This window comes from Spermophilus citellus, assembly GCF_964194105.1.
Source record: "Spermophilus citellus genome assembly, chromosome: 9".
Classification (NCBI taxonomy): Eukaryota; Metazoa; Chordata; class Mammalia; order Rodentia; family Sciuridae; genus Spermophilus; species Spermophilus citellus.
This window is the reverse complement of record NC_138191.1, coordinates 73,224,020-73,236,643: the sequence shown is the minus strand read 5'-3', so window position 1 is coordinate 73,236,643 and position 12,624 is coordinate 73,224,020. Positions and strand designations below refer to the sequence as shown.

At 33.8% G+C, this 12,624-nt stretch overlaps 1 protein-coding gene across 1 annotated transcript in view; it reads right to left on the bottom strand.

Annotated features, from left to right (window-relative positions):
- The window catches only part of ADGRL4 (adhesion G protein-coupled receptor L4), a 114,048-nt gene that overhangs the window by 18,792 nt on the left and 82,632 nt on the right, over positions 1-12,624 (bottom strand). Inside the window, exons 10-13 of the mRNA XM_081305360.1 lie at positions 10,220-10,393; positions 8,777-8,980; positions 6,979-7,199; positions 6,789-6,855 (exon numbers count right to left, since the gene is read on the bottom strand). Coding sequence (XP_081161486.1) covers positions 6,789-6,855; positions 6,979-7,199; positions 8,777-8,980; positions 10,220-10,393 — 666 coding nt within the window. The remainder of the gene's footprint in view (positions 1-6,788; positions 6,856-6,978; positions 7,200-8,776; positions 8,981-10,219; positions 10,394-12,624) is intronic.

Here is a 12,624-nt window from a genome sequence, read left to right as displayed (position 1 = left end):
GAGTATATATGAAGAAATAGTTAGACTATGAGTACAAGATGGCATGCACAATTTTTACACAATTTTGTAGTACTTACAGTTCCTTTAATTTTTTAAAAAATTGTGCAATTAAAAATATAAACAGAATATGTCACATCACAAATATCTACATAGACATGGCCTGTCTTATAAGAGTTACATAGGAATTCATTCTTAGTAGGTTTCAGTAGGTATCTCCTGGGGAAAGGGAATGAAGACATTGTAGACATAGAAAAAGCAATTATAGACGTGACTACCACGAAAAGTGAAGGAAGTTCTGGGCAAATCTTGAAAAAAGTATGTAAGAGTAGCAATATAACAACACTCAATTATAAGAATTTGATTTAAATTCTAATGAAAGCTCACATTTTTTTAAAAGAATGCCTTATTTGGACATAGCTTAATTAGTATTTGCTTCAATCAGGCAAATTCTATTCTTCAATACTGAACATATCTATGGGAAAGTTCAATTTCTATTTAAAAGTTAAATTATTTTTACAACCTCTTTTTTATATTTGTGTACTTGAATCTAATAGCTTATGTAGTTTTTGTTGAAAGAATTCAGCACTAAAGATTAAAAATATTGAAGAAAAATTATAGAAATTATCTTCAGTTTGCAGCTTGCTGTACAAAGATTTAGAAGTCTCTTTCTTGTACAGCTCACTCTTTCAAAAGCATAGAAAGAGCTTTTCATGTAGAGTTACAATCTTAAATTTTAAATGTAGTGATTCATAGATAGAATCAATGTGGTCACTGGTTCATTTTTCAGAATTTAAGAGATCCTTAATATTAATGATTCAACACCTGAGGAAGTACTTTCATATGATCAATGCAGAAAATGTTGCTGTTCAAATAGCTAAGTAGCTAACACTTATCAGAGTAGATTAAAACCTTGAATATTTGTTTGAAACAACATACCTGGGGGTAGAAAAAGCCACCAGTGCTGAACTAATTTGTTTTTACTCATTTATATGTTGTCTCAAAGGGTTTTTATATTATAATCCCAAATCAGGCATACATCCTTACAAACAAGCAAATACAATTTAAGGTACCCAGTCCTTACTCTATAGATGAAATGAAAGATTTCATGATAAAAATGAAAGAGATTGCAGTGTTCTATCGTGATTTCTTCTCTGGAGTACAAATCTTCCCAGCCTTGTTTAAACAAAAGTATAAAAGAAATCTTATCCCTCATTTAAAGCCATAAAATGTTGCTACTGATTATCTATTTAAAATTGAAGGTTCACTTACATTTTATCTTTGTTCTAGAAAACGAATGCTCTTTAGTTTCATTAGGTTTCTATGGTTTTTCTTTGCTTTATTTAGTTAATTTTTCCTGGCAGAGTATACTTGAGACATAACAAATTCTATATAGTAATAGGCACATATATTATAATTGTATCTTTCTATAATTAAATGCTGTCACATATTCACCAATATTTTAAAAGTCAAGGATCTGCACATACACACGTTCTATATTCAATCTTGCACACATTCAATTGCATATAATTTTTTGGCAATGACATTTTTGGCTTTAAAACTTGCCTTTCATTTCATTTTTAATTATTAAAGATAAAAATACAAGGGTGATAAGCTTGTCCTTCAAATCGCTATGCATTTTCCATTTTTAGTTGTTAATGGATGCTTTCTCAAAAATTTGTTTTTGCTTTTACTATCATCTTGTTATATTGGGCTAACATTATTTGTCTTCATTTACCTATTAGGAATCAGGGCACAGATTTCACAAATAGCTTAAGATCACATGGTATTTTCTTGCTGTTTCATATATTACTATGATTTTATTAATGGATCCATTAAAATACACAAATAATCACTGAGGTCTTTCTAGTTACTTCTATATTCTAGGGTGAACAAAAAGTAGTGTCATGCACATAGAAATGTAATATGTGCTACAAAATAGAGCATTAAAAGCACTATATAGTGCTGGAATGGTGGCTCAGTGGTAGGATGCTTGCCTAGCATGTGTGAGGCACTGGGTTTGATTCCCAGTACTGCATATAAATAAATAAATTCCAATGACAACTAAATAAATATTTTTTAAAGTACTATATAGAGTTAGAATCAAATTTCTATGGGACATGTTGGAGAAAGTTTTCATGACTCTGTGCTGTAAATGGCAGGATTATTGAGTGCAAGGAATCAAGAAAACATCCAAGGGAAAGGAAGTAGTGTAATAAGGATAAAATTCTTGAAGAGATTGTGGTGTGAAGACATGCAGTATGAAATAGGCTGAGAATATGCAGGTTACTGGGAACTTTATACACTAGCCTACAGCATTGAACTATAGGCAAAGGGGAACTAGCAACACTGGAATGTATGAAATATGATATTTCAAGAGCTTTGTAATGTTGTGAACAACCAATAATAAAAAAAAAGAAAGCAGACAATGAATTCAAATCCAAGAATGAAGTTCTGGTTAGGGTTTTTACTAGCTGTTGGGAGAGCAGTGTAAATACTCTATTCCTCCATTTATTCTTCTTTGAAATAAATTAAATCACACATAAATGCAACACATAACATCTCTCATTGATGTGTTTAAACCACTGAATATACTAATACACAGAGAATGTTTTTATACTGACCATGGACAGACATACTATGGATTAAAATTAATGTTCCCCTTATGTGAATTTGTTTTGGGGCAGTATATTCTGCATAGTTTAACTTGAAATGAGAAAGAATGATAGCTGAAGGATAGATCAGAAGGATAGATCAGAAGGCAATTGCAAAAGTAAAATGAAAGGTGAGTTTTAAATTAAGGCAAGGAAGAGTTTCAAGCTTTAATGCCAACATTTACTTGTAGACTAATAGTTTTAGGCCAATCACTTAATATCTTGAATAAAAAGTCCTGTTTCTTTCAATACAAAATGGCATAATAAAAATATAAGTGATTTAGGGAGATTGAGAATTAAAGTATTAACTATGTGTTTCAAAAGTAGTGGATACTCAATAAAATGAAAATTTTTTAAAAAATGCTTAGTATTTTTATTAATACTAGGCACTTAAGAAAACAAAGGCCAGAATATAGAAGTGGAGGAGAAGAAACAGATGAGTTTATATATGGAGGTAAAAATTTTATAATTACTGACAACCTAGACTCAGGAGTGAAGAATCTATGAAAAGATAATTCTTGAATTTTGCTAATAATAGAGTAGCAATGATACTTTAGTTTATGTCATGTATGACCTGGCTTTCAATGCTGTTTCTTGCCTTGCCCTTCTTTCTCCCTCAAAAGGGATCTGGCAGGCTTACAGGGTTATTTGATAGAAGCTTATGTTCACCCTTTTAGTCCTCTCCCCATTTCTTTTATAAAGTAGGATCTACTACTCACTATGCCCATAAACAAGGTCTTCCATCTGATGAAGCTCTGTTGAATGCTTATGGTAACTTATACTGGTGGCTCCCACATCTTACCAGTATCACTTAAATGTAATTATATGTTGTTCTTTTTCATTTGTTTTGTCTTGCTCTCTCACTGATACTCTAGCAGGTTGGGATAATTCTGGTTATGTCCATTATATTCAGGGCACCCAGTTAACATGGTGAATTTAGTTATCTGTCTTGTCATCTTTACCTACTAGAATACTCCCAAACATATGATAGTGATTTTTCAGTCAGGAGATAACTCATATCCCCAAAATGTCAAGTGATCAATTTTGAACATCTGAACCATTTTAGAAAGAAATTTTTACTTGTTTTATAACATAAAAGACAAGTTTTTTTTCCCCTTTTAGACTCTGACAAATCTACATGCCTTTGCTTTTAGCAATTTTAGATGAAAACGAAAATCTGGTCTTTACTCCTTTTTCCATTCCAGGACTTTGGAGTACATGTGGTTTGTATCCATGCAGATACACTGAGCTGTTGGAGTAAGTGAGCATGGTTGGTTTTCGGATAATTTTTTCCATGGTCCAGACTCAGCTCATCTCCTCTTAGGGCTAGAAAATTCTGGTCACCTATCAGTGATGGGGAAGCTTCAGGACATCGCTTTAGTTTAATTTGGTTCTTATTCTTGTCAATACTCTTGGCTTATAAAATGGTCTCCACTTAGGTAGTAATATCAGTTTGTGGCATTTATATAGTAGTTCATTTCTATCTTAATCCCTTCTACTCTTCAAAGGGAGGCAGCCATGTCTCTATTCAACCCCTTCCTTTAGGTGTATGTATATAACTTCATTTGATCTGGGCAGGCGTGCAATTCCTTTTTACTTCTCTAAATTTTCTGTGTGCATAGAACAGCTGAAGTTTGTGTGTTTCCCATAATTTACTCCTAGGCCCACCATATGATATCTCTTTCCTTTCCTGCTACTGGGGATTCCAAAGCAAGCATGCAGCCTAAGGGAAACTCTAGACAAAAGCAGGTGTTATATGTTCACATTTGGCCTCAAATCAGGAGACACATGTCAAACTCTTTCCAAAAACTGTTCCTCCTACTCTGTTCTAATATACCAAGGAGACATGGAAGTTCTACAGTCCCACCAGCAATCAGGGAGCATGATGATCATTTTTCTTTTACCATGTCAGATCCACTTCCTGCAACATCTTTGGAGTGCCCCTCCTCACCTTCTCTTCAGGAGATGGGGAGCACCGATTTTCTTCCTCACTAGGTGGGGAAAAGAAGAACTTCCTAAAGAGGACATTGCACTTCCTCAAAAGCCAAGGATGCCTCACTGTGGGCCATCAGCTCTTGAGACCCTCTCTCCATTCTTTTTTTTTTTTTTTTGGACTACAGCTGTTCCTACTGACTCTTAGTGAGACCCATGGGAAGTGTCGGGCCAAAAATATTTGATCCCCAATCTTTTTTACTTTATCTTTGGACTAGAAACTATCCTGGAACAAGAGAAAAAATTCATTTAACATCACATTATCTACCTTCCAGCATCAGTATTGAATGGATATAACCAGAGTTAATTAATTCACTTTGCTTCAAAAAGAGTTTCTGCTATTTAAAAATACTATAAATAAAAGCAATATTTAGGTTTAGAATAAAACTGAGGTGCCTTGCCCATTTCTTAAGTATCCTGACCTTCTGGTTAACTTGGGGATGATTATCATACTGCAACTGTACAGAAGACAAATTGGTTCATTAACTCCAGACTGGAACAGTGTGATGATGTCCATTTAGACATCTGGAAAGTTTTCAGGACTCATTTTTAGATAAGCCCAGCTGAAGCCTGAGTACCTTACTATAAGATAATCCAAAGTTATCTTTTCACTTATATAAACAACAGTAAAAAACTATTTCAGAGAGCACTTTCCCTTTCTTACTTTACAGAAACATGCTCCCATTTTTCCTGTTTTTAGCATAATTTCCAGCCTGCTATTTTTCACCTAATCTTTAAGAATCGTTATTTGATAGAACTTTTACTGGTATAAAACAGTTATCAGAGATTGTCCATGCTGGAAAGAAATAATCAGTAAAGTTAGAATATATGTAATATGTCTTCATACAAAATACTCATATCAGCTGGGCAATGGTGGCACATGCCAGTGGATAGAGAGTTCAAGGCCAGCCTCAGCAAAAGCAAGGTGCTAAGGAACTCAGTGAGACCCTGTCTCGAAATTAAGTACAAAATAGAGCTGGGGATGTGGCTCAGTGGTTGAGTGCCCCTAAGTTCAATCCCCAGTACCCAGGGTATAGGAGAATAGGATGCTATTCAGTCTGTATTCTTCTGTGGGCTGAAAATACTGCAGTTATAATAAATTAGCTGAAATTGTTTTAACTGAAATCTACCCAGTGGCTTAAAATATTGCTAGATTAATTGTGAGAATTAGAAACAATTTTCTGTGATGATTAGGGAGTATAATTTCTGAATGCACTTGATTTTATCCACACCATTAAAAAATAAAGCTTGATGAAAATTCTCTGCTTTGCATTTCAAGCTTTTCTCCACTTATCAGTTCTCATGCAACCATAAAAGACTCAGGGAAAAGAATAAAACAGAAAAAAGATATTAAAATTATGGCTAGGTTTTGGTCAAAACATAGAACAAAGTTGTCCAAAATATTGTCACAATTCTTCTACTGACAATTCATTCCATTCTAGAGTCTTGTCATACCTCCCGGATTCATTGTCAGACTATTATATTCAGACCGGCTGTTGAAAACTTTCAGCACTTAGAAATGCTCTTGAGACATATAAAAATGTCTTTATTTGGAATGGAACATATAATACCTGCCAAATTTGTAGGTTTGAAACCACCTTCAATAAGAATTAAAAGGCCCTCTTCCTTGCTGAAATAGGACTATCAATATATGACTTGTCTGCTTCTGAGAAATAGTGGGTTCCTGTCTCTGACGTTGCAATTTAGTTTAAAATCACTTTATGATGACAGGGTACATAAAGATGATAAAACTATAAAGATGACAGTCTAATCTTCAAAGATGACCGATCATCGATGAAAGATTAAATAACGTAAACATCTGCAATACCAGATTATCAGCTGGTTGGCACACTCTCAGTATTGAAGTATATCAAGAGGCTCCTGATAAGTAAAATGCTTTTTCCTATGTTATGCAGAAATCAATCCTCCCCCAAAAGGGGCAAATGAATTATAATTGCTTAGAATTTATAAGGAATATACTTTTCTCAGTTGCAATGCAATATATGTAAAATATTAATAAATCATATACTGTACAGTGTTCAAAATCTTTTCTCCTTAAAAATAAAATACCTGATTGCTGGGAATTTTAAGCACCCCTTAATCATATTTTCTTTAAATTTTAATAACAATTTTATATATACGTACAAGAATGATTAGACATGCTGGTCCTATGAAACTCCAAATAAAGTTGTTTTCTGTGCTAAGCCAACATCTAAAAAAAAAAAAAAACAGTAAGTCCATAAATATGTTTTTCCGTACTTTAACAAGCAACATTTTCAAAGACATGATAAATATATTCAGAAATGTCTTTCAAATGCTTAAGAACTTAACTTACACTTTGGTGGTGCCATAATATCTATATCCTAATGCTGCCGAAAATCCAACCACTACAGCTGGGCTGAGATAGCCAAAGATATAAAAATTCTTGTGCAAAAATCCCTTGTTGTAGATAACTCCCACAACAATGAGATAGAGGTGTATGCCTTCAATACACATCCATGCAAAGGCAGCTAAGAAGAAGTAATGAAGCAGCCCAGCAATGATTGAACAGAAGAGCTAGAAATAAAAGAAAGAATCCATAAGCATTTGCTTTTAAAATTATCATAACATAAAATCTTTAATTCCTCCATAAATTATGCCGCTATGCATGATGGATGACATTAAAATACTCCTGTCATGTCAGTTTTTAAAGATATGCTATTTCTAGCTGATTTAGAAGAACTGTGCTTCAATAATAGAAGACATTAACTAGTCTTGTGATAGAGCTAAGTTATGGCTCTTGTGCAAAGACATTCTTTGTATAAATTTACATTGTGTAGAAAATTGTGGGTTATTCACATATAAACCATGGTATCTTGGTGATTATGTTATATTTAAGTTTACTTCTGCTTTGGACACATCTATCTTCTCCTTTATTTTATTCATGCTCAAAAAAAGAAAAAAATATTTGTAATAAACACTATAAGAAGTATTTTTGGAGAAAGGATGATATTGGGAGACAACTGAAAGAGGAAATAGGCATTGAGGGATGGTGGGAGGTGTATTCCAATCGAAAGATGTCCTAATAATGTTATAAAACAAACAAACAAAAAATTAGGTTAGGAGTTTATAGTCCAGTGCATAGTATTTAAAATAGATACGATGGACACCCAATTTCCAGAAGAAAACCTTGATAGCTGATTCTTAGTTTCAGTCCTTGGGACTTTTTTAAGGAGAATGGAATTCTGGAGGCAATTTGCCATTGTGTGATCATGACAATACACTTCTGTAATCTCCAACTGCAAGGAGTACAGAAACGTAGGTTCCAGCTGCTGCTGTTGTAGGGAATCCATCGCCATGTTCACACTTCCTGCTGGCTGCTGCCTGATAACCAGCCACCCATAGAGCAGGGCTACTACCATGTTCCTGTTCCTGAGAGATAAGGATACCTTGGACAGGTGACTTTGGTTCAGGGACCCCTGTAAGAACTCCTTGGCAACTGTGCTAAACTTCTTTAGAACTGTTGTGTAAACTCTCCACCCATTCCTGTTTTTCCTCTTTCCTTCGATTCCTTTTTTCTCCTCCTTTCTCTCAGCTCAAACCTGCATGGTGCGCTGTTGCTCTCCAAGCTCCTGTGGCCCATTTTATCCTCATAGTCACTTCCACTAAAAAAAATATTGCATATTTGATCCCATTTCAGTGTCTGCCTCTAGGAGGACCTAGATGAACCTAATATGAAATTGTTTAGTAAAGGGGCATTAATAAAGCGTAGGGAATAGGTAGAACCAATTGATTATATTTCATTCTATAAAGTCTAGCTGCTTTGATGTTCTGTTGGATCCTAAGGTGAACTTTGTTTCCAATTCTCTCTCTTCTTGGTCTTTAATGACCCTTTAAACACAAAACATTCTTTAGTTTGTTGTGAAATTTTAATTTGTCCCAATAATTCAACATAATGAGGAACGTTTTTGCTTAATGGACTCAAGTTGCTTAGACACATTAGTATTATCAAACTTAGGAAAGATAGCTTAAGAAAAATTCATACAATATGTTTGACCCATTAAGACCTTCATTACAATTCATGTTTTCAGGACACAAATATTTAAGAAAGAGAAAAATTTTAAATAAAATAGAGAGTAGGTAAATCTACCTACCTTATTAGTATTTGTATTGATTCCAACAAGAAAAACAAGTTCTGCAAGGAAGAGGCTACAGCAGAGATTTTTGTGAATTGTTGTCCTGGTGCTTTGAATTTCACTGAAGAACCAGAAGGTAAAAATGCATATGGCAAGACAAATCAGTGAAATAATTATTCCTAGCTGAGTGATTCTTGTAAGAATATTATAATCTTTAATGCCCTAAGGGGAAATAATAATAAAGCTGTTAAAAGAATAACTCAGTAACCTGTCAAAGAAATTACAACATGTAATGAACTTCCTTTTTTGGTGAACCATTAATCAAAATGTTCATAAAATGTAAAAATACAAATGTGCATTTAGATGAGAAAAATTTTGTACTTTTGAAAATACTCAATATCCAGAAGAATGTGATATAAATCACATACCACTCAATTCAACAGTACTCTAATCAGTGATTTTTCCCCTTAAACATAGTGTTTATTAGTTTATGGTTTAATGATATTATCATCATTGGTTTCATGATATTGGAAAGACAATTTATTGTTATAATGGGAAATGGTTAATTAAAATGGATTTATCAGTGGTAAGTCCAACTCTTATTTCTATGCAGTGATTCATCTAAAACACATTAAACAAAGGTATAAGAAAAGCTGAATATGTGGAAGACCCAAATAGCATAGTCCAAAGACTTTGAAATGGAAAATGTTTTATTCTAATTAGATAAGTATTTATCTTTACATATAGAATAGAGACTTCTTTGCTTAATTAACACCCTGGAAAAATAATCTTTAAAATTGACATTACTTTGGGCAGGCTTGTTGGGCCATTTTATAAACTTAATAATGAATTCTAAGTATGAATTGATGCAAATCTATAATCTCATGAAGATATGATTCAGATATATAAAATAACAAAGCATAAAATAAGTAAGTAAAATATTACTAAAGGAAAATACACTTTATGAAATTATTCATCTTAGATTTTTCATGTTTTAAAGTCTTGCAAGATTCTATATTGCTAAAAACATGATATTAGTTATGTGTCATTTTTGAATAAATATTAAATATTTGAGGGTACTCTGTTACTGTTAAAAATAAATTTTCAATACAAAGACAAAGACCCTTAGATTCCATAAATCATTATAAAGTTCAAGTGGCGTAAAACACTAAGAATTTATAGATGAATATTTAATTTAATATGTAATCTACTAGATATTATAGATTAGATAAATCATAGATTAGAAATAACCTAAAGTCCAAACTAGATATGTCTTATAAGGCAGGGAGAAAGACAGAGACTAAAAGAAAGATAAAATATTTTTTGTTTTATAATTATATTATATTTGCTATTTATATCCAAAAAAAACATAAGATTAATTATTCTTTTGAAATGTATGGAATAAAAGCAGAAAAAGAAACATAGTCAGATTTATATATATGCAGTGGGAAATTGTCTTACAATTGAAGAACTAGAAGACATCAAAATTGCAAAATGGGTCAGGTGGTTACAACGACAGGAGGTGTGGGTCTCATTTGAGTAGATCAGCTCACAGCCCTCCAAAGACCAGCTGCCATTCATGGTATCAGGTGAATAGTTCCAAAATGCACACTGAGTCCTATACTTATCTGTGATCTGAAAAAGAAACATTTTACTGATGGAAAAAAAGAAAAAGTTACATAATGTTGCTTTAATTTTATTAAAAATACCATTAATACAATTAAAATAATGTCTAGAAAATAAAGCATGAAATGAATTATAATAAATGCAGGTTATTGCTATATGAAAGAATTGAAATTTGTCTTGCAACATTGTTATTTTATCAATCTTATGTCACAGAGTTGTGATCATTTATATTATTAAAGGAGATCATGGATATATTCTTTAACTCAATGTATAAACCATCATATGTATCTTTATTAAAAAATGTTCATTATTTACTGAATGTTTGCCATATCTATGTATTCAAAATATAATACTGAACAAAACATACGAAAATGTTTGTACCAGTGACCTTATATCCTAGTTGGGGATGAAAAGTTATTAAATGTAAAAAGTAAATCTGGGAAAGAGGAAAATGGAAAGGAAGTTGGTGTAAGGAGGTGGTGTCTAAACAGATAACTCCATGAAGGAGGAGTGAGCCCCACAGACTGGGGGACAGAAGGTTCCACACAGTTGAAGTGGCAAATAGAAAACCCCTGAAGTTAGATGACAGGAATCCTCCAGAAGTGTCCAGAAGCCAGTTAAGATACATCACCATGAACAGGAGAGAGAATAGAGCTGATCAAATCAAACCAGAGCTCCATCACATAGACCATGGAATGGTTGTTCAATAAATAGCAGAACTCTTATGGGCAAGAGTTGGAGCACTGACACAGTCTGAGTTTGGGGTGAGTCTGAGAAGATAATGATGGAGCTCAGTTGAAGAGATGACTAGAAGGTTTCTAGAACAGGCTACATGGAGAAAATGGAAAGCCTTTATCTAATGGACTGGAAATCCAATCCAATGCCCGTGGAAACAGAGGGACTCTAGGACTAGGGGTCCAAAGTCCACTGAAAGCACAGATGCCATTCAGGAAAAGAGCAGTCAAGTGAGGTCTGTTTACACACTGGACCTCCACCCCTGACCACCCCCCATCACCCACATTTTCTTAGTTCTCTTAATCCTTGAAGCTAAGCTACCAACCTTATGCAAGAAAGGAAAACTGATAGGCTCAAGAGAAATTGGCTTTTGTTACTGACCTTTAAGATCTTCCAATGCCAGAGCTAGGAACCTACCCCATGAAAACTCTCTGGTGAAGCACATCACTGCCACAAACCTACTGGAGCATGTTCTGCCTCAGTATAGCCATGAACCACTAGACACCAGAGAACAAGCTCTCACACCAAAGAGGTAGGGCCAAGGCTATCCAGCCAAACAGGAAATCAGGAGGAAGGCAAGGCAGGCTGCAGATAATAGTTTAAAAACATACACGAAGTGTATCTGACAGAAGAGATACTACATTTTTTAAACAAGATTAAGGTCAAAAAGAGTGAAACTTTTCCATGAAAATTATATATAAAGGAAAACTAAAAAAAAAACATTTGAATGAAAAGAGAAATAAAAAATATGAAACTTTTTTTTTAAACTAGAAGCTTGACTTGAAAGTCTAACAAAGAAAAGGAGGAAGAGAAAAAGAGAACAGAGAAACTGGACAAGGAGAAGGAGAAATCAGCAAAGAATTAACAGAATATTTTCTAGAATTGATGCCGAAACATTTTCAGACTATACAGACTCTCAAAATTTCTACTATAACTAATGAATAAAGACCCATACTGAAGTCCAGCTCAAAGATTTTGGAATATTGAGAATAATTTTAAGATCTGAGAAGTCTGAGAGAGAGAGAGAGAGAGAGAGAGAGAGAGAGAGAGAGAGAGAGAAACAGAGAGAGGGAGGGGATAAAGAGAGGGAATGAGAGAGAACATGTAAAAGGCTATAAATTTTAATTAAAATATTAATTGTGTTCTACTTCTCCAGGTTAGCCTTGAAGTTAGAAGATATGAGCAAGGTCTAGAAAGTTCTGAGAAAAAAAACATTTATAATTCATAACCCAGTGTCATGCATCATGATATTATCTTGTAGGAAAAGATGGGGCAAGACACTGAAGATAGCAGGAAACAGTTTTATTTAGCTGTAGCCAGGTTCAGAGGGCACAGCTTTTGCTGTAATCAATTAATCCCCTGAACCCCAAGTTCAGGTAGTTTCAGAATTTTATACCCAGCATGTAAGAGCAGGGGCTCAGAAGTTCACAGTCTGCAGAAGTTCACATAAAACAGCTTTTTCTTTCCCTGTTCTGGGCAAGTTAACCCTTCAAGGACAATACCTG